Here is a 27,864-nt window from a genome sequence, read left to right on the forward strand (position 1 = left end):
CGTGGATTGAGTGAGTGCATGGACTGCGCGAGTCCCCCAGGGTGGTGCCGGTGAGAACCCTCTCTGGGCAAAGATTCGGAGTCTCATTTGTCTGTTGGGCAAAGATCCGGGATGAGTGGCACTTAGACTTCGCGAGTCACCTTGGGTTGTGCTACCAAGACGTGGAGGTATTCCGTCCGGAGTATATATGTACACAGCATTACATGACATTACCTTTGCATTCATACATTATTGCATTGCATTGCATCAAGGCTTATATTGAGATGGTTTGGTGCTCTATTTGTGATGTTGGTTACGGATTGGATCTATGGAGACTTGGCATATTTAGGTTTAGATAATCTACTTAGGCGATGACATGTATTTGGTTTCGTTTATGTTTGACTTGTTCTTGTTGATTTATCTGCCTATCTTGCTTTATTGTCTGTATTATGTTAGCTATAATTAGTCGGCCTATAATACCTACCAGTACTGTGATTTTGTACTGATCTGTACTTGCTGCATTCTTTTATGAATGCAGAGTTCCGGGTAGGGTCTTCTTCCATCTCCCTTGGCTGATAGTCGCTATCAGGACTGCATCGAGTTTACAAGGTGCGTACGAGACGTTCGCTGCCTTGAAGACTCCTCTTGTTATGTCTTACTATTTCTATTCCGAGACCTAGACAGATTTGATGTATTCTTATATTCCAGACTTGTATAATTTCACTTAGATGCTCTTGTATGGCTTAAACCAGACCCAGGGGGTATTTTCCTTATTTCTGCAGTATTTCTATTATATATTATTGTGAGACTTACATGATTATTCTCTTCCATTTGATTGATTTATTATATTATTCTTTATTTTCTGTTGGGATGAGGGTTCGCTTACCGAGGTGGGAAGGGTAAGTGCCCGCATGACTTAGCAAAATTAGATCGTGACAAATTGGTATTAGAGCCCTAGGCTACCCGATCTATAATACAAGAGCGTGTCTAGTAGAGTCTCGTGGATCGGTACGATGAGTTTCGTACTTATCTTCGAGAGGCTATAGGACATTTAGGAAACCTCACTTTCTTTTATTCTTTCGTGCTACTTTATTCTAACTGGTATCTGGAAGGATCTAATTGGTATCTGACTCTTATCTCTTCTCTCATAGATGGTAAGGACTCGAGCTAATATAGCTCGAGGTCAGGTGCCAGAGCTCGCAAGTACGGTTGGCACCCTAGGGCGAGCGACAGCTCGAGGACTCGAAGCTGGCCCAGGGCCACCATGGCGCCAGCGGATCGAGAGATCTCCGTCTCCAGAGCCTTAGGATCAACGGGATCGAGACCCGGCCGTAGAGAATGTGGCCCCAGCCCGGACACAGCCTGAGGTTACTTCTGATCAGGCTATGCATGACACTATGGCCAGAGTCGTACTTCATCTAGATGCCCAGTAGGCTGCCGCTGGTGTTACTACTCCTAGCGGAGGTTCACAGACCAGAGTTGGGGCGCTAGACCCCTTAGCAGGGACCTACTCGGGTAGCACACCCCGCTGCAGCTATGTCTCCCCGTATTGATGCGGTACCCGCTCTTGGTGATGATTTTAGGACCATGGAGGGTGCTATTATGACCGTGCCTGATCAGGATCTTATTTGAAGGTTCAGGAAGTTAGAGCCGCCAAGGTTTTCGGGTACTTCTTCTGAGGATTCTTATGAGTTAATTCTGGATATGCATGAGTTACTACATAGGATGGGGATCGTGGAGGCCCATGGAGTTAACTATGTACCCTACCAGTTTCGCAGCGACGCGAAGACTTGGTGGAGGTATTTTGTGGCTTGCAGACCTAAGGGTTCCCCTCCCCTGACTTGGACTCAGTTCTACCGGGCCTTCCTTGAGAAGTATGTGCCCCGGTCTTTGAGAGAGGCGCGTAGGGAGGAGTTTTTACATCTACAGCAGAGGGGAATGACTGTGGAGGCCTATGTGACTCGTTATCTGTGTCTGGCCCGTTATTCCACCCCCTTGATCCCTATTGAGCCTGATAGGATTAGGCATTTATTAGTGGGTTGGTCGGTCCTCTTCAGATTCCTTGCCTTCAAATGGAGGCCATGGGGGATTCCTTCCAGCACATCGTCGAGCATGTTTCTTTGGTTGAGGCCGCTAAGGCCCATGCATTTGGAGGTGGTGGTGACAAGAGACCGCGTCAGACGGGGAGTTATGGTGGTTCTAGTTTGAGGGGCGCCGATCAGTCTTCTAGGCGTTATCAGCCGTATTTGGGCCGCCCTATGCACTCAGTTTTGCAGGCTACTTCCAGTGATCTACCCAGCCAGGGAGCTTCTGAGAGTTCATTTTCTAGACCAGTAGACAGGGTTGTTTCCTCCGGGTCCTCAGCTTCAGTTTATCAGCCTTCGTCCCCTCTGATCTATTTTTCATGTAGAGAGGTTGGACATATTTCTAGGAGGTGTTCCCGACCCAGACGGGATTATCAGCCACAGAGGACTCCAACATCGTCTGCTGGTAAAGGTGGTGATTCTCAGAGGGGCGGCGCTCAGTCAGGCCACGGTGGTTCTCAGGGTTTCAGAGCTGGATCCCACGCAGCTAGAGGTGGATCGCAGAGTGCGAGAGGGGGATCTAAGACTGGACATGGTGGGTCCCATTGTTACTCATTTTCGAGTAGGCCCGAGGCAGAGGCCTCAGATGCTGTTATTGCAGGTACCATTTATGTCCATCATAGAGCAACATTTGTGTTATTTGATCTTGGATCCACTTACTCGTATGTGTCTGCATATCATGTTGTTGGTTGGGATTTTCCTTGTGATAGCATAGATATACCTGTTCATGTGTCTACTCCGGTTGGAGATTCTATGATTATTGATCGAGTTTACCGATCCTGTTTGGTTACTTTCATAGGGTATGACACTTGAGTAGATTTGATGATTCTCGATATGGTGGATTTTGATGTTATATTGGGGATGTCCTGGCTTTCTCCTTATCACGTTGTCATGACCCAAATCGGAGGGCCGTGACTGACACCCAAGACTCTACTCGGCTGAGTGCCATACTACTATTCCATCCAGGAGTTACAACTTTTTGCGAACCTTTAATCTACGAAATGACGCTTCCGTCAGCTAAAAAAAACTTTTCAATAAAACTCTTTTGTCAAATCAGGGACTTCTCCTTTATCGTTAATTCGAAGAAAACCTTTAGTCACAATAAAATCTTTAAAAACAAAGCATAAAACACCTCGACCTATATGGTCGCTTTACACAACTGTCGACACCTCGACTCACTATCCACAGGAGACTATCTACAAAAGTCTCTAACATACACGAGATACCATAACATAAGTACTCTGACTCGGCAACACTCCGAACTGAGATGGACCTCACCAATCCAGCTGATATCCTGGGAACATCCTATAGCCAATGTCTTCTACTCATCTGTATACACCTGCGTGGCACGAAACGCAGCGCCCCCAGGCAAAGGGACGTCAGTACGAATAATGTACCGAGTATGTAAGAGTTGAAACAATATATCTCGACTCGGATGATAAAAGAGTAAAAGACTCAATCTGTACCTATGACCAACACTGATAACCATGTATGTGCATATAAACCGTTAATGCATGCCTTCACCCTGCTCGCAACCCCTTTGGCATAATAGCATAATGGCTCCTTCGGGCAGCCCCTTCGGGCATCATAATCATCGTATACCAGTTAATCAGGTGGTTTGCGTATATAACGCCTTTGCCCTTTCCCTTCCCCGTGAAATGACGTCGTGCATGTATGTAAATATGCAAATGCATGAAAATCTTTGGAAACCGTTAAAAGACTCCTTTTGGAGCAACTTTCAGTTCAAAATGGGAACTTCTTCCCCTTTTTCTCAAAAATGGAAACTTCTTCCCCTTTTTCATTTGTCTCCTTCGAGACTCAAAAATCAAATGTGAAATGCATAGGAGGAAACCTTAAGAATGTCCCCTTCGGGAATTAGACATCGTTATGAAATCGCACAACTTATGGATGCCCCTTCGGGACTTAAGAGGTCAAGGATACGAATATCTCTACACTGTCTAGGAATAGAGTCTTCGAAATCCATATATTTGTTGGGTTCGTTTGGATAATAAGGATCTTCATCACTACCATAATCATCACCACTATCACGTCTCACTTTGAATGATCCATAACATAACTGAGGCCATATGTTATATAGCACCCTCAGACATAAGCTGAGGCCATATGTTATATAGCACACTCAGACATTTGAGGCCATATATTATATAGGACACTCAGACATAGGCTGAGGCCATATGTTATATAGTACACTCAGACATAAACTGAGGCCATATATAATATAGCACACTCAGACATAAACTGAGGCCATATGTTATATAGCACACTCAGACATAAGTTGAGGTCATATATTATATAGCACGCTCAGTCACGTCATGAAATCATCTGGAACCTTAGGCTTGAAAGCCTCTAGGATTGGAGTCATCGTAAGATTCTTCAGAAACTATAGACTTTTGGTATTTCTAGGAGTAAACTATTATGGATGTCATGTATGGAATCAAAACATAGGAATCAAGCCTTTGAAAGAAAGGGACGAGCCTTGACATACCTGGAAGCTTGCTTCTCGGCTTTCCAACCTACCTCCTGTCTTGAAATCTACATAAAAAAAAATCATACTATTGTTAGGCCCGTTGTCATATACTTATCCTAAGCCTCCAAATAAATCTTTCCCGAATATGCTGAAATTTTTGCAGCATCTCCTCTGTTTATATGCCTAGCCAAAAATGTCAATTCAGCAACCAACAACAACAACAACAATACCTACATCCACAACAATAATACTAGCACCAAAATATTCTATAAACATCCCACACGATGTTTTATCCAATTTCTCGACCCATAAATTCATTATACGCTCATTTTGTAACTTTTCCTCCATAGATAAGCTTAAATCAATACTAATAAGGAAAGATTCATATCTTTCACCCGCTAGAATTGCAATACCTTCAATTACCACCTTGAATCCAAGCCAAGTTTCGCCGCAATTCGATATTATAGTCGCAGCTATGTGTTGTGCGAGCTTAAATTCGGGGATTTCGCTTAATTCGCGTTAAAATATAGTGGATGGAAGTTGGGAGAATTTTCTAGAAGATTTGGGAAATATTTGGAGAATATTTGGCTGAAAAATGAGATTTAGGATAAGATTTGATCCTTAAATAGTGGGTCAAATTCGGGTCGGGTAACTGTAGCAGCTACTGGAGCAGACTGTAGCAAGTGGTACTGTAGCGGTTATTATAGCAGCACTGTGGCAGTCCGGTTACTGTAGCAGCATTTCAGCTCTGTAAGCCTAACTTGTAACGTCCATAATTCTCCACTTCGATGCCGTATCGACGAGCGGTTTGTTGCGTTGGAAACTAGACACGACGAACTTTATTTTAGGATTTTACTTTGCTTAAAACCTCCTCATCTACTAAAAGATATTCTTTCTCCAAGTTGGGCCAAAATTGCCCCTCATATATTCTTCCAAGTTCCAACAAATTTAATTTCCTTAATTCACTTGCCCTTCAATCCTTCCATAGCTTACTATATGCACTTAAACCCTTATAACTATAAGTTAAACACATATAAGCTCACATACTCCTGAAAGGTAGCGCGAATCTCAACATACGAAACTACGGGCATAATAGCATAATGGCCCCTTCGGGCATCATAATCATCGTATACCAGCTGATCAGGTGGTTTGCGTATATAACGCCTTTGTCCTTTTCCTTCCCCATGAAATGATGTCGTGCATGTATGTAACTATGCAAATGCATGAAAATATTTGGAAACCATTAAAAGACTCCCTTTGGAGCAACTTTCAGTTCAAAATGGGAACTTCTTCCCTATTCTTAAAATATGGGAACTTCTTCCCCTTTTTCTCTAAAATGGAAACTTCTTCCCCTTATAATTTGTCTCCTTCGAGACTCAAAAATCAAATGTGAAATGCATAGGAATAAGGAAACCTAAATAATGTCCCCTTCGGGAATTAGACATCATTATGAAATCGCACAACTTATGGATGCCCCTTTTGGACTTAAGAGGTCAAGGATACGAATATCCCTACACTGTCTAGGAATAGAGTCTTCGAAATCCGTTTATTTGTTGGGTTCGTTTGGATAATAAGGATCTTCATCACTACCATAATCATCACCACTATCACATCTCACTTTGAATGATCCATAACATAAGCTGAGGGCATATGTTATATAGCACACCCAGACATAAGCTGAGGCCATACGCTCAGTCACGTCATGAAATAATCTAGAACCTTAGGCTTGAAAGCCTCTAGGATTGGAGTCATCGTAAGATTCTTCAGAAACTATAGACTTTTGGTATTTCTAGGAGTAAAACTATTATGGATGTCATGTATGGAATCAAAACATAGGAATCAAGCCTTTGAAAGAAAGGGACGAGCCTTAACATACCTGGAAGCTCGCTTCTCGGCTTTCCAACCTACCTCTTGTCTTGAAATCTACATATAAAACTATTCATACTATTGTTAGGCCCGTTGTCATATACTTATCCTAAGCCTCCAAATAAATCTTTCTAGAATTTGCCGAAATTTCGGCAGCATCTCCTCTGTTTATATGCCTAGCCCAAAATGTCAATTCAGCAACCAACCACAACAACAACAATACCTACATCAACAACAATATTATTAGCACCAAAATATTCCATAAACATCCCACACAATGTTTTATCCAATTTCTCGACCCATAAATTCATTATACGCTCATTTTGTAACTTTTCCTCCATAGATAAGCTTAAATCAATAATATAAGGAACGATTCATATCTTTCACCCGCTAGAATTGCAATACCTTCGATTACCACCTTGAATCCAAGCCAAGTTTTGCCGCAATTCGATATTATAATCGCAAATATGTGTTGTGCGAACTTATATTCGAGGATTTCGCTTAATTTGCGTTAAAATCTAGTGGATGGAAGTTGGGAGAATTTTTTAGAAGATTTGGGAAATATTTGAAGAATTCTTGGCTGAAAAATGAGGTTTAGGATCAGATTTGATCCTTAAATAGTGGGTAAAATTCGGGTCGGGTCACTGTAGCAGTTACTGGAGCTGTACTGTAGCAGTTATTGTAGTAGCATTGTAGCAGCCCGGTTACTGTAACAGCGTTTCAGCTCTGTCAGCCTCACTTGTAACGTCCATAATTCTCCACTTCGATGTCGTATCGACGAGCGGTTTGTTGCGTTGGAAACTAGACACGACGAACTTTATTTTAGGCTTTTACTTTGCTTCAAAACTCCTCATCTACTAAAAGATATTCTTTCTCCAAGTTGGGCCGAAATTGCCCCTCATATTTTCTTCCAAGTTCCAACAAATTTAATTTCCTTAATTCACTTGCCCTTCAATCCTCCCATAGCTTACTATAGGCACTTAAACCCTTATAAACATAAGTTAAACAGATATAAGCTCACATACCTCCTGAAAGGTAGCTCGAATCTCAACATACGAAACTACGGGCATAATAGCATAATGGCCCCTTCGGGCATCATGATCATCGTATACCAGCTGATCAGGTGGTTTGCGTATATAACGCCTTTGTCCTTTCCTTTCCCCATGAAATGATGTCATGCATGTATGTTACTATACAAATGCATGAAAATATTTGGAAACCATTAAAAGACTCCCTTCGGAGCAACTTTCAGTTCAAAATCGGAACTTCTTTCATTTTCTTAAAAAATGGGAACTTCTTCCCTTTTTTCTCCAAAATGGAAAGTTCTTCCCCTTTTCATTTGTCTCCTTCGAGACTCAAAAATCAAATGTGAAATGCATAGGAATAAGGAAACCTTAAGAATGTCCCTTTCGGGAATTAGACATCATTGTGAAATAGCATAACTTATGGATGCCCCGTCAGTACTTAAGAGCTCAAGGATACGAATATCCCTACACTGTCTAGGAATAGAGTCTTCGGAATCCGTTTATTTGTTGGGTTCGTTTGGATAATAAGGGTCTTCATCACTACCATAATCATCACCACTATCACATCTCACTATGAATGATCCATAACATAAGCTGAGGCCATATGTTATATAGCACGCACAGACATAAGCTGAGGCCATATGTTATATAGCACACTCTGACATAAGCTGATGCCATATATTATATAGCACACTCAGACATAGGCTGAGGCCATATGTTATATAGCACACTCAGACATAAGCTGAGGCCATATATTATATAGCACACTCAGACATAGGCTGAGGCCATATGTTATATAGCACACTCAGACATAAGCTGAGGCCATATATTATATAGCACGCTCTGTCACGTCATGAAATAATCTAGAACCTTAGGCTTGAAAGCCTCTAGGATTGGAGTCATCGTAAGATTCTTCAGAAACTATAGACTTTTGGTATTTCTAGGAGTAAAACTATTATGGATGTCACGTATGGAATCAAAACATAGGAATCAAGCCTTTGAAAGAAAGGGACGAGCCTTAACATACCTGGAAGCTCGCTTCTCGGCTTTCCAACCTACCTCCTGTCTTGAAATCTACATATAAAACTATTCATACTATTGTTAGGCCCGTTGTCATATACTCATCCTAAGCCTCCAAATAAATCTTTCTAGAATCTGCCGAAATTTCGGCAGCATCTCCTCTGTTTATATGTCTAGCCAAAAATCTCATTTCACCAACCAACAACAACAACAACAATACCTACATCAACAACAATATTACTAGCACCAAAATATTCCATAAACATCCCACACGATGTTTTATCCAATTTCTCGACCCATAAATTCATTATACGCTCATTTTGTAACTTTTCCTCCATAGAAAAGCTTAAATCAGTACTAATAAGGAAAGATTCATATCTTTCACCCGCTAGAATTGCAATACCTTCAATTACCACCTTGAATCCAAGCCAAGTTTCGCCGCAATTCGATATTATAATCGCAGCTATGTGTTGTGCGAACTTAAATTCAGGGATTTCGCTTAATTTGCGTTAAAATCTAGTGGATGGAAGTTGGGAGAATTTTCTAGACGATTTGGGAAATATTTGGAGAATTCTTGACTGAAAAATGAGGTTTAGGATCAGATTTGATCCTTAAATAGTGGGTCAAATTCGGGTCGGGTCACTGTAGCGGTTACTAGAGCAATACTGTAGCAAGATGTACTGTAGCAGTTATGGTAGCAGCCCGGTTACTGTAACAGCTTTTCAGCTCTGTCAGCCTAACTTGTAACGTCCATAATTCTCCACTTGGATGTCGTATCGACGAGCAGTTTGCAGCGTCGGAAACTAGACACGACGAACTTTATTTTAGGCTTTTACTTTGCTTCAAAACTCCACATCTACTAAAAGATATTCTTTCTCCAAGTTGGGCAAAAATTGCCCCTCATACTTTCTTCCAAGTTCCAACAAATTTAATTTCCTTAATTCACTTGCCCTTCAATCCTTCCATAGCTTACTATATGCACTTAAACCCTTATAACCATAAGTTAAACACATATAAGCTCACATACCTCCTGAAAGGTAGCTCGAATCTCAACATATGAAACTACGGGCATAATAGCATAATGGCCCCTTCAGGCATCATAATCATCGTATACCAGCTGATCAGGTGGTCTGCGTATATAACGCCTTTGTCCTTTCCCTTCCCCATGAAATGATGTCGTGCATGTATGTAACTATGCAAATGCATGAAAATATTTGGAAACCATTAAAAGACTCCTTTTGGAGCAACTTTCAGTTCAAAATGGGAACTTCTTCCCTTTTCTTAAAAAATGGGAACTTCTTCCCCTTTTTCTCTAAAATGGAAACTTCTTCCCCTTTTCATTTGTCTCCTTCGAGACTCAAAAATCAAATGTGAAATGCACAGGAATAAGGAAACCTTAAGAATGTCCCCTTCGGGAATTAGACATCATTATGAAATCGCACAACTTATGGATGCCCCTTCGGGACTTGAGAGGTCAAGGATACGAATATCCCTACATTGTCTAGCAATAGAGTCTTCGGAATCCGTTTATTTGCTGGGTTCGTTTGGACAATAAGGATCTTCATCACTACCATAATCATCACCACTATCACATCTCACTTTGAATGATCCATAACATAAGCTGAGGCCATATGTTATATAGCACGCACAGACATAAGCTGAGGCCATATGTTATATAGCACACTCAGACATAAGCTGAGGCCATATATTATATAGCACACTCAGACATAGGCTGAGGCCATATGTTATATACCACACTCAGACATAAGCTGAGGCCATATATTATATAGCACGCTCTGTCACGTCATGAAATAATCTAGAACCTTAGGCTTGAAAGTCTCTAGGATTGGAGTCATCGTAAGATTCTTCGGAAACTATAGACTTCTGTTATTTCTAGGAGTAAAACTATTATGGATGTCATGTATGGAATCAAAACATTGGAATCATGCCTTTCAAAGAAAGGGACGAGCCTTAACATACCTGGAAGCTCGCTTCTCGACTTTCCAACCTACCTCCTGTCTTGAAAACTACATATAAAACTATTCATACTATTGTTAGGCCCGTTGTCATATACTCATCCTAAGCCTCCAAATAAATCTTTCTAGAATCTGCCGAAATTTCGGCAGCATCTCCTCTGTTTATATGTCTAGCCCAAAATCTCAATTCAGCAACCAACAACAACAACAACAATACCTACATCAACAACAATATTACTAGCACCAAAATATTCCATAAACATCCCACACGTTGTTTTATCCAATTGCTCGACCCATAAATTCATTATTCGTTCATTTTGTAACTTTTCCTCCATAGATAAGCTTAAATCAATACTAATAAGGAAAGATTCATATCTTTCACCCGCTAGAATTGTAATACCTTCGATTACCACCTTGAGTCCAAGCCAAGTTTCGCCGTAATTCGATATTATAGTCGCAGTTATGTGTTGTGCGAGCTTAAATTCGGGGATTTCGCTTAATTTGCGTTAAAATCTAGTGGATTGAAGTTGGGAGAATTTTCTAGAAGATTTGGGAAATATTTGGAGAATTCTTGGCTGAAAATGACGTTTAGGATCAGATTTGATCCTTAAATAGAGGGTCAAATTCGGGTCGGGTCACTGTAGCAGTACTGGAGCAGTACTGTAGCAAGTGGTACTGTAGCGGTTATTGTAGCAGCACTGTAGCAGCCCGGTTATTGTAGCTGCATTTCAGCTCTGTCAGCCTAACTTGTAACGTCCATAATTCTCCACTTCGATGCCGTATTGACGAGCGTTTTGTTGCGTTGGAAACTCGACACGACCAACTTTATTTTAGGGTTTACTTTGCTTCAAAACTCCTCATCTACTAAAAGATATTCTTTCTCCAAGTTGGGCCAAAATTGACCCTCATATTTTCTTCCAAGTTCCAACAAATTTAATTTCGTTAATTCACTTGCTCTTCAATCCTTCCATAGCTTACTATATGCACTTAAACCCTTATAAACATAAGTTAAACACATATAAGCTCACATACCTCCAGAAAGGTTGCTCGAATCTCAACATACGAAACTACGGGCATAATAGCATAATGGCCTCTTCGGGCATCATGATCATCGTATACCAACTGATCAGGTGGTTTGCGTATATAACGCCTTTGTCCTTTCCCTTCCCCATGAATTGATGTCGTGCATGTATGTAACTATGAAAATGCATGAAAATATTTGGAAACCATTAAAAGACTCCCTTTGGAGCAACTTTCAGTTCAAAATGGGAACTTCTTCCCTATTCTTAAAAAATGGGAACTTTTTCTCTAAAATGGAAACTTCTTCCCCTTTTCATTTGTCTCCTTCGAGACTCAAAAATCAAATGTGAAATGCACAGGAATAAGGAAACCTTAAGAATGTCCCCTTCGGGAATTATTCCATAAACATCCCTCACGATGTTTTATCCAATTTCTCGACCCATAAATTTATTATACGCTCATTTTGTAACTTTTCCTCCATAGATAAGCTTAAATCAATACTAATAAGGAAATGTTCATATCTTTCACCCGCTAGAATTGCAATACCTTCGATTACCACCTTGAATCCAAGCCAAGTTTCGCCGCAATTCGATATTATAATCGCAGCTATGTGTTGTGCGAACTTAAATTCGGGGATTTCGCTTAATTTGCGTTAAAATCTAGTGGATGGAAGTTGGGAGAATTTTCTAGACGATTTGGGAAATATTTGGAGAATTCTTGACTGAAAAATGAGGTTTAGGATCAGATTTGATCCTTAAATAGTGGGTCAAATTCGGGTCGGGTCACTGTAGCGGTTACTAGAGCAATACTGTAGCAAGATGTACTGTAGCAGTTATGGTAGCAGCCCGGTTACTGTAACAGCTTTTCAGCTCTGTCAGCCTAACTTGTAACGTCCATAATTCTCCACTTGGATGCCGTATCGACGAGCAGTTTGCAGCGTCGGAAACTAGACACGACGAACTTTATTTTAGGCTTTTACTTTGCTTCAAAACTCCACATCTACTAAAAGATATTCTTTCTCCAAGTTGGGCAAAAATTGCCCCTCATATTTTCTTCCAAGTTCCAACAAATTTGATTTCCTTAATTCACTTGCCCTTCAATCCTTCCATAGCTTACTATATGCACTTAAACCCTTATAACCATAAGTTAAACACATATAAGCTCACATACCTCCTGAAAGGTAGCTCGAATCTCAACATACGAAACTACGGGCATAATAGCATAATGGCCCCTTCAGGCATCATACTCATCGTATACCAGCTGATCAGGTGGTCTGCGTATATAACGCCTTTGTCCTTTCCCTTCCCCATGAAATGATGTCGTGCATGTATGTAACTATGCAAATGCATGAAAATATTTGGAAACCATTAAAAGACTCCTTTTGAGCAACTTTCAGTTCAAAATGGGAACTTCTTCCCTTTTCTTAAAAAATGGGAACTTCTTCCCCTTTTTCTCTAAAATGGAAACTTCTTCCCCTTTTCATTTGTCTCCTTCGAGACTCAAAAATCAAATGTGAAATGAATAGGAATAAGGAAACCTTAAGAATGTCCCCTTCGGGAATTAGACATCATTATGAAATCGCACAACTTATGGATGCCCCTTCGGGACTTAAGAGGTCAAGGATACGAATATCCCTACACTGTCTAGGAATAGAGTCTTCGGAATCCGATTATTTGCTGGGTTCGTTTGGATAATAAGGATCTTCATCACTACCATAATCATCACCACTGTCACATCTCACTTTGAATGATCCATAACATAAGCTGAGGCCATATGTTATATAGCACGCACAGACATAAGCTGAGGCCATATGTTATATAGCACACTCAGACATAAGTTGAGGCCATATGTTATATAGCACACTCAGACATAGGCTGAGGCCATATGTTATATAGCACACTCAGACATAAGCTGAGGCCATATGTTATATAGCACGCTCAGACATAAGCTGAGGCCATATATTATATAGCACGCTCAGTCACGTCATGAAATAATCTAGAACCATAGTCTTAAAAGTCTCTAGGATTGGAGTCATCGTAAGATTCTTCAGAAACTATATACTTCTGGTATTTCTAGGAGTAAAACTATTATGGATGTCTTGAATGGAATCAAAACATAGGAATCATGCCTTTGAAAGAAATGGACGAGCCTTAACATACCTGGAAACTCGCTTCTCGACTTTCCAACCTACCTCCTGTCTGGAAATCTACATATAAAACTATTCATACTATTGTTAGGCCCGTTGTCATATACTTATCCTAAGCCTCCAAATAAATCTTTCTAGAATCTGTCGAAATTTCGGCAGCATCTCCTCTGTTTATATGCCTAGCCCAAAATCTCAATCCAGCAACCAACAACAACAACAACAATACCTCCATCAACAACAATATTATTAGAACCAAAATATTCCATAAACATCCCGCACGATGTTTTATCCAATTTCTCGACCCATAAATTCATTATACGCTCATTTTGTAACTTTTCCTCCATAGATAAGCTTAAATCAATACTAATAAGGAAATGTTCATATCTTTCACCCGCTAGAATTGCAATACCTTCGATTACCACCTTGAATCCAAGCCAAGTTTCGCCGCAATTCGATATTATAATCGCAGCTATGTGTTGTGCGAACTTAAATTCGGGGATTTCGCTTAATTTGCGATAAAATCTAGTGAATGGAAGTTGGGAGAATTTTCTAGAAGATCTGGGAAATATTTGTAGAATTCTTGGATGAAAAATGAGGTTTAGGATCATATTTGATCCTTAAATAGTGGGTCAAATTCGGGTCGGGTCACTGTAGCAGTACTGGAGCAGTACTGTAGCAAGTGGTACTGTAGCAGTTATTGTAGCAGCACTGTAGCAGCCCGGTTACTGTAGCAGCGTTTCAGCTCTGTCAGCCTAACTTGTAACGTCCATAATTCTCCACTTCGATGCCGTATCGATGAGCGGTTTGCTGCGTTGGAAACTAGACACGGCCAACTTTATTTTAGGCTTTTACTTTGCTTCAAAACTCCTCATCTACTAAAAGATATTCTTTCTCCAAGTTGGGCCAAAATTGCCCCTCATATTTTCTTCCATGATCCAACAAATTTAATTTCCTTAATTCACTTGCCCTTCAATCCTTTCATAGCTTACTATATGCACTTAAACCCTTATAACCATAAGTTAAACACATATAAGCTCACATACTTCCTGAAAGGTAGCTCGAATCTCAACATACGAAACTACGGGGTGTAACACACGCGATATTGGACTGTCACGCCAAAACATTCACCTTTCCATACCGGGCATTCCTAGGCTTGAGTGGAGGGGTGCTCCTAGTCCCGCTCTGAAGAAGATCATTTCCTTTCTTCGGGCAAAGAAGTTAGTCAATAAGGGGTGTTTAGCCTATTTGGCTCATATGTGAGACACGATTGTTGCATCTCCACCCCTTGAGTCTATTCCTATTGTGAACGAGTTCGTGGAGGTATTCCTGTTTGATCTGATGGGTATGCCACCCAGTCGTGACATTGATTTCTCTATTGAATTGAATCTGGGCAGTCACCCTATTTCTATTCCGCCATATCGAATGGCACCTGCTGAGTTGAGAGAGCTTAAGGAGCAGTTACAGGATTTATTGAGCAAGGAGTTCATTAAACCAAGTGTCTCCCCTTAGGGTGCTCCTGTGTTATTTGTGAAGAAGAAAAATGGGACCATGAGGATGTGCATTGATTATTGCCAGCTGAACAAGGTTACTATTCGAAACAAGTGCCCTATGCCTCGTATTAATTATCTGTTTGACCAGCTTCAGGGTGCTTCAGTGTTTTCGAAGATTGACTTGCATTCGGGATACCACCGGTTGAAGACCAGGGTGGATGATATTCTGAACACTACTTTTAGGACGAGATACGGACCCTATGAGTTTCTGGTGATGTCTTTTGGGCTTACCAATGCGCCTGCTGCATTTATGAATTTGATGAATTGCATCTTTAGGCCATTCCTTGATTCCTTCGTGATTGTGTTTAATGATGATATCTTGTTGTATTCTAAGAGTAGAGAGGAGCATGAGAGCCATCTTTGTACTGTTCTTGGGTTATTGAAGAAGCATAACCTGTTTGCTAAGTTTTCTAAGTATGAGTTCTGGTTAGAGTCTGTGGCATTCACGTTGTGCCTAAGGATGGGATTATGGCTGACCCACAGAAGATCGAGGCTGTGAGCGGTTGGGCGAGGCCCACTACTGTTACTGAGGTTCGTAGTTTTGTGGGTTTTGGCTAGCTATGACTCTCGCTTTATGAAGGGTTTTGCTGTTATTGCTTCATCTTTGACTAGATTGACTCAGAAGATGTTCCCTTACAGTGGTCAGATAATTATGAGGAGAGCTTTAAAAAGCTCAAGCTTCTTTTGACTTCAGCCCTGATCTTAGCATTACCCGTGGAGGGTAAGGATTTCGCGATCTATTGTGATTCCTCTTGTGTGGGTTTGGGTGCTGTGTTGATGCAAGAGGGTAGAGTGATAGCTTATATCTCCCGTCAGTTGAAGATTCATGAGAAGAATTACCTTACCCATGATTTGGAGTTGTTGGTCGTGGTTTTTGCTTTGAAGATTTTGAGGCACTATTTGTACGGTGTCCATTGTGACGTTTTCACCGATCACCGTAGTCTTCAACATGTGTTTACCCAGAGAGATCTTAATTTCAGGCAGCGCCGATGGATGGAATCCTGAAGGACTATGACATCTCTATCCTTTATCATCTCAGGAAAGCCAATGTGGTGGTTGATGCCTTGAGTCGCAAGGCAGTGGGTATGGGGAGTTTAGCTCGTTTGATTGTTTCTGAGCGTCTATTGGCCATCGAGGTTCAGACTTTGGCTAATATTTTCATTCACCTTGATATTTCAGCCCGAGGCAGGATTTTGGCTTGTGTTGAGGCGATGTCATCCTTATTGGATCAGATCAGGACTCATCAACTTGAGGATGCTCAGTTGAGCAAGATTCGACATAAAGTTTTGAAGGGTGAGACAAGGAGGCCATGATTGATTCTGAGGGCATTTTGAGGATTAAGGGACACGTGTACGTTCCTCATGTGGGTGATTTGATTCAATTGATCTTATCTAAGGCTCATAGCTCTCGATATTCCATTCATCCGGGGGCGACTAAGATGTGTCGTGATTTGAGACAGCACTATTGGTGGTGTCGGATGAAGAGAGATATAGTTGATTTCATGGCTAAGTGTGGGAATTTTCAGCAAGTAAAGTATGAGCATCAGTTACTCGGCGGTGTGCTTCAGAGGATGCCCATTTTCGAGTGGAAGTGGGAGAGGATTACCATGGATTTTGTTGTGGGTCTTTGGGCAAGTTTGATTCTATTTGGGTAGTTGATTGGTTGACTAAGTCCACTCACTTTGTTCCAGTTCAGGTTTCCTATACCGCGGAGGAGTTAGCCAAGTTGTACATTCGAGATATTATGAGATTACATGGGGTTACTATTTCTGTTGTATCTAATCGGGGTACCAGTTTCACATCCCGATTCTTTTGAGGGCTTTTCATGAAGAGTTGGGTACCCGATTGGATCTCAGTATAACTTTTCATCCCCAGATCGATGGCCAGTCCGAGTGGACCATCCAGGTGCTGGAGGACATGTTGAGAGCATGTGTTATTGATTTTGGTGGTCATTGGGATCAGCAGTTACCATTGGTAGAGTTTGCGTACAATAACAGTTATCATTCGAGTATTGGCATGGCGCTTTTGAGGCTTTATATGGTAGGAGAAGTAGATCTCCGGTTGGCTAGTTTGATGGGTTTGAGGCTCGACCTTGGAGTACGGATCTATTGAGAGAATCCCTTGATAGAGTGAGAGTTATTCAGGCCAAGCTTTTAGCAGCTCAGAGTCGGCAAAAGATGTATGCGGACCGGAAGGTCCGGGATTTGGAGTTTGAGGTTGGTGACCAGGTTCTATTGAAGGTTTCACCCATGAAGGGTGTTATGACGTTTGGGAAAAAAAGGCAACTTGAGCCCCACGTATATTGGTCCATTCGAGATTGTTGACCGTGTGGGCGATGTAGCCTATAAGTTGGCATTGCCGCCAGGCTTGGCGGGAGTTCATCCAGTTTTTCATGTTTTGATGTTGAAGAAGTACCATGCTGACGGTACCTACATTGTTCGTTGGGATTCAATATTACTTGATGAGAATTTGACCTAAGAGAAAGAGCCTATTGTGATCTTGGATAGGCATTCGATAGTTGAGGTCGAAGGAGATTACTTCTGTGAAGGTGCAATGGAAGCACCGTCCTGTTGAAGAGGCTACTTGGGAGAACGAGTCCGACATGCGTAGCCGATATCCCCAGTTGTTCACTGATTCATGTATTTTCCCCGCTCCTTTCTCTTCTTCGCTCGAGGACGAGCGATGGTTCAATTGGTATTTGATGAAACAACCCGTTTGGTCATTCTAGTCTTTACGACACTTCCTCCCCTTTCCGAGCTTGGTTAGCTCATTTTTGACCCGAGGGGACCATTGACACGCTTCTCGAGATGTCTAGATTTGATTCGGATGACTTTTTGTGAAATTTGGGATTTAAGTGAAAAAGAGTTTACTCAAAGTTGACTTTTGGGTAAACGAACCTTTTTCAGAAATATGTCGATTCCGAGAGGTTTGCATGGCCGTTTGGAACTTGTGTGTACATCTTCTTCGATTCCCAATGCACTCGGATGCATTTTGGGATTTGGGTTGGAAAGTTTAAAATGAGGTATCGGGGGTTGACTCAATCAACGAGACTTATGTGGAAAATTTTGAGGCCACGAATACGTTCATAGCATGTTTTTATGTCGGTCTGTGTATATGGTTTGGGAGCAGATGGCCTCGGGAGTGGGTTGGGATTTCGATTGGAACTTAGAAAAATTTTGGGATTCTAGTATCTGGTGTCCACCAAAGCGGCACCACTGCCGTCCCAGCGGCACCACTGTAGCAGTAGGACGACCGTTGGGGCGGCCAAGCTCTTTCTGCCCAGACCGTCCCGATGGTCCTAGAGGATGCCGGGGATGTGGTGCAGTGGCGGCCCCAATCCCGCCGTAGCGGGATCGGGCCTGTTATTTCATTAAGTGTGTATTAAAAAACCCTTAGTCTATCATTTATCACCATTACAAAAATTGAGCTCTTGGGGACTGTTTCAGAAGATTCTTGGAGAAAACTCTTGGTGGTAAGTCTTACTAACCTCTTTACTAATTTCTTATTCCTAATCATCTTAGAATTCCTCTTTCCTTGTGTCCCTTAGTAATGGAAAATTTAAAGTGGGTTTTGATGGATTTTCTATCTAGGCATATTAATGATGAAATTGAGTGAGTTTATGCTAGATTATGATGTATCTAAGGTTATTAATCATATATCTTCCATTATTAGTGTTATTTATACCCAAAATTGGGAGTTTTACTTGAATTTCAAAATTGGGTGAATCTTAAAGTTAATTTAGCAATTAGTTGATGAGTTTAGATCACCAAGTGTTTAATTTGATATTTTACCCCTGAGTTTCCCATTTTGCCCTTGTGGGGCCCGTTTCCCCAAATTCTAGGTGTTGGTTTTGACCTAAATTGAATGATAAAAGTATTAGTATCGATCTTCATGATTTCTAATCTGGATTTTGAATATGCCTAGACTTCTTTGATCTTGAGGCTCAGCGGAAGGGCAAGGCTAAAGAGTGATTGTTGGTGTTTGTTGTTCAGCCATCCAGGTAGGTTATGATTTATCCTTGGTGAGACTTCATGTTCCGAGCAAATATTTAGATGATATTGTCGGAGACAGCATGTCAACCTTCGGGTATGAAGTTGGGTTGGATATTGCCTTACCTGTTGTGTGATTGGGGCTAGCCACCCAGTTGTGTTGTGATTGATTGTTATATTGTATTGGATTGATGCCATATGTTGTTAGTAGATATTGGGAACTTTTGCTCCATCTTGATTGTGACATGGTAGTACCTTACTTATTTATGTTGATACGAGAATAGAGTTCCGTATAACCGGTGTAGTCTTTAATGATATTGTTGGCATACCCATATTGTTACTTGAGATATTGATCTGATTGTTGATGTTGACATATACATTTCACACATTCTCATTCTTCTTGATATATTGTTGATACACTGTGGTACTTGATGAAACATTGTGGTGAACTGGGCTCGATTTTTAAATGAGAGTGATGTGAGAGTCCGATATCTGATGTTAGTCCTGGAACCGTAGATTGAGTGAGTGGATGGACTCCACGGGTCCCCCAGGGTGGTGTTGGTGAGAACCCTCAGTGGGGGTGAAGATCCAGAGTCTCGTCTATCTGTCCGCCAAAGATCCGGGACGAGTGGCACTTAGACTTCGTGAGTCACCTTAGGTTGTGTGACCGAGACGTGGAGGTATTCCGTCCGGAGTACATATGTACACAGCATTGCATGACATTGCATTTGCATTCATACATTATTGCATTGCATTGCATCACGGCTTATATTGAGATGGTTTGGTGCTTTACTTGTGATGTTGGTTTCGGATTTGATCTATTTAGACTTGGCACATTTGGGTTTAGATACTCTACTTAGGCGATGACGTGTACTTGGTTCCGATTATGTTTGACTTGTATATGTTGATTTATCTGCCTATCTTGCTTTATTATCTGGATTAAGTTAGCTATACTTAGTCGGCCTATGATACCTACCAGTAGTGTGGTTTTGTACTGATCTGCACTTGTTGCATTCTTTTATGAATGTAGAGTTCCAGGTTGGGTCTCTTCTGTCTCTCGTGGCAGATAGTCGCTATCAGGACTGCATCGAGTTTACAGGGTGAGCACGAGACGTTCACTGCCTTGAAGACTCCTCTTATTATGTCTTACTATTTCTATTCCAAGACATAGATAGATTTGATGTATTTTTATATTCCAGACTTGTATAATTTCACTTAGAAGCTCTTATATGGCTTAGGTCAGACCCTGGGGGTATTTTCCTTATTTTCGCACTATTTCTATTATATATTATTGTGAGACTTATGTGATTATTCTCTTCCGCTTGATTGATTTATTTAATTATGTCTTTATTTTCCGTTGGTTTGAGGGTTTGCTTATCGAGGTGGGAAGGGTAAGTGCCCTGCATGGCTCAGCCAAATTAGGTCGTGACATAATTGAACACGCAATTGTAAATAATATTAATTTAATCTAATATTAGATTAGTATAGTCAAAGGCGGATCTAAGATATAAGCTTTATATGAGTTTAATTTTTAAGGTTCTTAACATTAAATCCTTTAATTATATACTTAAAGTTATGGGTTCATATCTACTATTTGTTGAATTTTAAATGATATACATAAATTTACATATCGCGTCAAAAATACTGAGTTCAGATGAATCTGGTATCAAAAGGCTACATATGCCTCTGTTAGTAGTAGTGAGAGAAACTATTGAAATAATAATCATAAAGTTAGTTTGATAAATAAAATATTTGGCAATTTCAAGCTAGTTAAATTCATATAAATTTTCGAAAGTGTAAAGTTATATATAATATATCAGTCAACATTTGGACCCATATTGGTAAAAATGTAATTAGTGAGGAGGAAGTATCTCTTACCTAGAGCATTAGAAGTTGTGGCCTTTCATTCTAGAACTCTTGTAAAGGTTACAACACTATTCACTTTTCCAACAAAATGAAAGCCAACTCTTGGATAAAGAAGATGATCACCCAATTAAAAGCTGAAAACATATATCAAGATGAACTTATTTTGGCCCTTGCTAAATACACAAAATTTGTAACGACCCATTTCGTTGTTACCATGATTTTCGAAATATTCGCGACGTTGACTCCTTGAACCATACTTGGTCCTTCTTGCACCTCTAAAAACCTTTAACTTGATCGGGAAATCATACAAGTTGCGTGTAAAAATCGGATCTGGGCCACCCGGGACCAGTGGTGCCCCTGCAGAGCCATCAATGCCGCCACAGCGGTGGCGCAGTAACGGTTGTGGCACCGCAAAAGCAGTGTAGTCGATTTCTTCAAGGACCGCCCCAGCGGTGCCTTGGTCATAGAAGCGGTACCACTGAAGCGGCTTCTCAAACCGCTACAACGGTGACAAGCAGTGATTTTCCATTATTTAAGTGCCATTTCGGGATTTGACCTAATTTTTCAAAACCCTAACAAGTTTGGCCGCCCTTGGAGCTCTTGTGGAGCCTAAAATGACATATCCTTGGGAAAGGTAATCCCCTAATTTCATCCATTCATTTCCTTCACCTTAGTGATTCTTCTTGAAAGTCCCTCATCTAGAAACTACAAAAATGGATGTCACTAATTCATGAACTTAGGTGGAAAAAGGGTTAGCATGCTTTAATATGGATTGTATAGATCTAATCTCTCTTATTGACAAATACTAGCATGATTATTAATTTAGATTTCCCTTACCTTCCCCAATTAGTAAGTGGGTTCTTCCATTAATAGTGGAAATGGGTTTTCTCAAGGAAAGAGCTAAAAATGGTAACTTGATCTTGCAATAACTCTTTGAGGTTAGAATCAATTATGGTGTTAAGGAAGGTAACCAATTAGCATTAATTATGATTAGGAAAAGAATTCATGCGGTAATGAAGGTCTAGAAAGTCTAGAGGTAGGATAAATTCCCAAACCTTCCTTATTAATCCTAAATCTATTATAAGAGTAATGATGATTTCTATTCTTGGGTCTCATGATGGTCTCAAGTTCCTTCGTGTGGATTACGACGTGATGAACGAATTGAAGAATCAATGGATGCTTATGTCACCTGCTCGGCCTTGAGGTAGGTTACAACTTCCCTTTTGGTAGACTTCGGTTAGTTTCCCATATTCATGTATTAGAAGGAACAGAGAATGCATGTGTAGGAGTTGGAGATTTGGGATGGATTCATAGGATGGTATTGTCATGTGATTTATGTGTTTGGGCTTGTGGCCTATAGAATCCCTAGGATTCCTGTATTATTTTTCCTTGGGCTTTGGTGGATTTTATGGGACTTGGAAGTAGTGGTTGGTATATACTTTTCTATGTCTCTTGATGAAAATTTCCGTAAGATGCGACTAATCTGTGCTAGGCCATAAATTGTGAATCTAATTGATATTGGACAAATAAAATGAACCAAAGATCGTGAATTAACTCTAGACTGGGTAATAGTGATGTCTTGTAAGTAGAAGGTGTAACTATGATATATTAATGTGATGGGCAGTAAAGGGAGAGTGGTAATATTGTGTTGTGATTGATTTGTTCCATGGCTGTGGGCTTGATGCCGCGTAGTAATAGTAGATATTTGAGACTATTGTGATATCTCTTGCATGATATTGTGGTGCCTCACTTGTTGGCATTGATTACGAGGATAGTGTTCTATATGACTTGCGTAGTCCTTCATGATATTGTTGGCGTATCTTTGCTCAACACTTGTGATATTTATTTGATTGTTCTTGATTGACTCATACATCGCACGCATTCACATCTCTCATGATATATTGTTGATACATTGCTGATACTTGATAAAGCACTATGATGAGATGAGCTCTGTTGCATGAGAGTGATGTGAGTAGTTCGATGTCCGATGGTTGTCCCGGAATAGTGGATTGTGTGCGAGTGATGTGAGTAGTCCGATATTCGATGGTTGTCCCAGAATTATGGATTGTGTGATGTGAGAGTTCGACGTCCGATGATTATCCCAGAATTGTGGATGAGTGAATACATGAACTTTGCGGGTCCCCCATGGGTTGTGCTACCGGGACGTTGATACTTCCGTCCGGAGTACATGTGTACATAGCCTTGCATTGCATTACATTCTTACATCATGGCATTACATTGCATTATGGTTTATTTGTGATGATCGATGATTTATTGTGTTGTTGTTTTCGGATTTGACACTATTGGGATTAGTTGTAAAACCATAGACTACGATCTTGAACTATTCTTGTAGACTGTTCTGTAATCCAGCTGTGTATGTTGGGTTAATTAAGATTAGGTGATTAAAGATTATCAAACATGGCTATTTGACTTCTATACTAAGATTGAACAGCGTAATAATATTTGACTTGCAGAACCGGAGTAGAATTGCCTAGTGGTTATGTCGAAGAATTAAGGGACTTAAGAATTCCTAATGTTATGACGAACGATAGAAAATGTGTGTTGCTAATCGGGTTACTTACCATACTTATTTGTGAACTCTTTTACTGATATGTGTTTCTAATGGTTGTTGGCCTATGATGCTTACTCAGTACATGTTGATTGTACTAATACTACTCTTGCTACACCCTTTTTGGGGTGTAGAGTTTTTCAGGTGAATGATTGTGACATGTACGAAAGATGCACAGTACCTACCTTGAAGGCCTCCTCCCACTTCATTCCGGGATGGAGGTTGGGTCTTAGAGTTTAATGTATTCTGGAATTACCTTAGTAGCTCTTGTACTAGTCTAGACTCGGTCGTGAGAATCGAATGAGTCTTGTATTTATTTATCTGTTGCAAATCACTTCCACAAACTTCATTAATATAATTATTTTATTTCCATTGTTAATTGATTGCAAATTGGATTCAAAATCAAATCGTTCTTGCTTGGATAGTGTGTTAGCTTGGTTAAGGGTTCGCCTATCGAGGTGGGAAGGGTAGGTGCCCGCGTGATTCTAAATTGGATCGTGACAAAATTTTACATTATAATAATACAATAATACAATAATTACTTACAAAGTTGATATTGAATGAGAAGCAACACTATAAAAATGAGCTAATGTAAATAACAGACAGAAAATGGAAGTCTTAAACCTTCAAACATAGCAAAGAGTGAAAATATTTTATTGCGTACCTAATCGAAACACAAGTTAGCCGCAGCAGTTCTTTTATAGATGAGGGAGCCGGATTTTAAAATATGAGATTACATGATTTTATCCACATCAAGATAGAGGAACATAAATTTTCAAATTCAAAAAGATTTTATATTTCAATCCAAAGTTTAAAGAGTTATCTTTCAATACAAATTCTAATTAGATAAGGTTTGTTAGAGTAATAATTATCTACTTTTCGTTTTATAATTCTGATTGAATAAGTACGTCAAATAAGAAAATCTGAAAATTCTAGGTTTATCTTTGAGAAGATATTTCATCTCCAATTCAAATTCAAACTTTGTTATCTCAAATCAAATTTAAAACTAACAATATTCAGTTCAAATATTTATCTTTCAATCCAATTGGATATAGATTCCAGTTGGAATATTCAAAATAATAAAATTTGAAATATTAAAACACAATTGTCCTTATGATAATCCTTATGATAAATTATTTAACTATAAATATATTAAATTAAATATTATAACTATTAAACGTATTTAGAGTTTCCATTTAAATTACAGTGTTCATAAAATACTAACAAATAACATAGAATATGAAACTAAAATCATTCAGATAATAACAAATCGATATTGCAGTAAGCTTTGACTTTAATCTGTCTTTTTAGTTACTTAGTTAACAAAGGGTAATGTAAATTTCAAACTAAAATAATATTTTCAAATTCGAGTACTTTTTTAAAGTTAAAATGCTTATCTTATTACTTAATCTTACTACATAATATTATAATTTAGGGTAGTAATTCTTTTATGTATTAGATGTTTATCTTTAAAACAAATTCAAAAAAATATATCCTCTAAAGCAAATTTATATTAACAGCTATCAAGCTAAACTCAAAACAACCTATCAGATAAATGACGAATAAGAAGGACTTTCAATTTAAAATTTATTAACAATATTCGAGTAAAAACTATATATTTGAAATAAAGTTAAATTTTATTGTAAACATTGTTTTAAAATTGTCAACTGACTTGTTATTAGCTTGTCACTTGACTTAACCACATTGCTTGTACCTCTCCTATTTTTTATATATAGATATAGATATAAATATAGATTCGATAAAATTAATTAATATGCTTAGTCAAAAGCATTTGATGCTTACTGGTAAATACTTTGAATTGTTTAAATTTAAAATTCCAAATCAATTTGATAAGATTTATGATACTATATCTTATTATTATTTATTATTAATATTATCTATATTATTTTAGTTACTACTACTATTATTATTATTATGTGCAGATAATATCATAATTGATATTTTTACTTTTATCTCTTTAATTTCTTAAGGTAGAGCAACATAAAATTTAGTTGCAAAACTTAAATAGTTACACACGCAGAAAAAGAAAAAAGCGGAGAAAGGATTAACTTCACAGCAATTCATAAGAATTAGGAGATACAGTTTTTCATAAGAATTAGGGGATATAGTTTTATCCTTAAACGATATTTACGATATTTATTTTTAATTCAAATTCAAAAAGCATCATTATCTTTCAATTCAAATTTAAAAGTAACAAAATTAATTCTAACCTAACTAATTTTATTATATTATCTACTTATCTTGTCCTAAAATTGTCAAGTGGTTTGTTATTAGCTTGTCACTTGGTCTAACCACGTTGCGTGTACCTCTTCTATTTTATATACTAGTATTCGTACCCGCGCGATGCGCGGACAACAAAAATATTAACCATACTAAATTATAATCTAATTTGTTTAAGCACATTAAATTATATTGCTTAAGACAGTCACAATTCTCATCTTGTTATTGCATTCAAGCATAATATTGTCCAAAACATGCTAAACAACATTTTATTTATTTGCCATCCGATTTGATGTCCTTGCCCATAGGCCACGACAATACACATACATACTTTTATAAATCTAAGATAAATATCAAATGAGAGTAAACTATTTCTTTGATTATGTTATAGTTTCCTCTCTCTTTCGAGCTTCTACCATATCCAAGAATGAAAAGTTTTACGATAGCTTTTCATTTGTAATCTTACTTTCTCCAAAGAGATTCTATATATATTTGGCATTTTTAATTTGTTAGGCAGTTACCATCTCTTTTTTTTTTTTCCATTTTAATTCTTAATTTATTTTTATTTATAACAATAGTGTCGCATATGCATATAACGAAGCCAGAGAAGAAAAACGCATGGCGAAAGCATAACTAATTTTAGTAACACTAATGACAAACGATTTCTAATTCTATTATATTACAACAACAACAACAACCCAGTGAAATCCCACAACGTGGGGTCTAGGGAGGGTAGAGTGTACACAGGCCTTACTTCTAATTCTATTATATTATTTTAGTAATTTCATAATAACTTGATTTTTCACTTACACATATATGGAAATTTAATAAACGTGAGGATATCAGAAACAAATTCAACAACAAAGAAAATGTGATCAATATATTTGATTCGATGAAAATTAATAGAAAATTAATTAAATAAAGTATATTAGATTAACATCATTAAAATTAGTCAAAAACAACATACTTCATAAAAATTAATCAAAAACAACATACTTCATTAAAATTAATCAAAAACAACATACTTCATTAAAATTAATCAAAAACAACATACTTCAATCCCAATATACTTCAATCGAGAAGATTCAACCATTATGCATGCATCAACTAAAAGTTGTTGAAATGATCTCTTTGGAAGATACAATAGTTAGAACTTCATCCCCTTTTTAATCCCCTTCTTTCTATATTATTTTCTCTTCTATGATATTTTATTTAAAATTTTCATTTAGTATTTAATCCTTTAATAAACTTTAAAAAAAAAGTGCATATAATCATACTTTATAATACTTGACCAAAATCTCACGATATTTTATTATTGAACTTCTAGTAATTGTTATCTTTTAAAGTTGTGCCAGCTTTTAGAGGATTTATTTTTATTGTTATATAATAACCTTTGCAAGTTGTGAATGCTTAGGAAAATCTATCAAATATTTGTAAGCCAAGAACGACCAAGTCTCATTTTAAACCCTGAAACTATTCAAAGACTAAATCCCTTTTTTGCTAACTTAATAACCCATTTTTAAGGAATTTTACACTGTACACCCTCCCATCAAAATAATAGTCAGAAAATGTATATTTTCATAATAATTATAAAGTAGTATGACTATAATAGACAAAAATATACATACTATCTACATAATTAAAGTATATAAAAATTATATATTAGCTAGCGACTGTACTTATTTTTTGCCAAGCTATTAAATGTGTTAACAAATCTTTTTTATATGTATCATTTAATGAGGTCATATGGGTCTGAATTTTTTATTGGTAACCAAACTGTTTTTTTTTCTTGCATAATATCTCAAAAGTGCACAATCTTATAATGAAATTAAAGTGATATCTAAACAAAGACAGTCCCAATAAATTTATAAACGAACTGAACAAAGATGAAGAGGACAAAATTAAAAGAAGTAAAAGCGAAAAGAAAAAAAAAACACGGCTGAACGACATATATGATCAAAAACTAAATTCCGTAAAATGATAGTATTATTAATAAGAAAAAAAGATCAAAAGCTAAACGTAATGAACCTAACATGAAAATTCACA

The 27,864-nt window shown here is 38.5% G+C and overlaps 1 protein-coding gene across 1 annotated transcript; it reads left to right on the plus strand.

Moving 5' to 3' along the window:
* The first annotated feature begins 1,213 nt into the window (after positions 1-1,213).
* LOC132620373 (uncharacterized) lies at positions 1,214-20,448 on the plus strand. Its single transcript, XM_060335038.1, has 2 exons — positions 1,214-2,664; positions 20,173-20,448. Exons 1-2 carry the CDS (start codon positions 2,052-2,054, stop codon positions 20,244-20,246), a joined length of 687 nt encoding a protein of 228 aa, XP_060191021.1. The 5' UTR covers positions 1,214-2,051; the 3' UTR covers positions 20,247-20,448.
* The last annotated feature ends 7,416 nt before the right edge of the window (positions 20,449-27,864 follow it).

Source organism: Lycium barbarum, chromosome 2 (assembly GCF_019175385.1).
Source record: "Lycium barbarum isolate Lr01 chromosome 2, ASM1917538v2, whole genome shotgun sequence".
NCBI lineage: Eukaryota > Viridiplantae > Streptophyta > Magnoliopsida > Solanales > Solanaceae > Lycium > Lycium barbarum.

Coding starts and splice junctions, on each gene's coding strand:
- LOC132620373 (XM_060335038.1), top strand. CDS start 2,052: ATGGAGGCCATGGGGGATTCCTTCCAGCACATCGTCGAGCATGTTTCT. Junction 2,665..20,172: donor CTCAGATGCTGTTATTGCAG/GTACCATTTATG, acceptor TTATGAATGTAG/AGTTCCAGGTTGGGTCTCTT.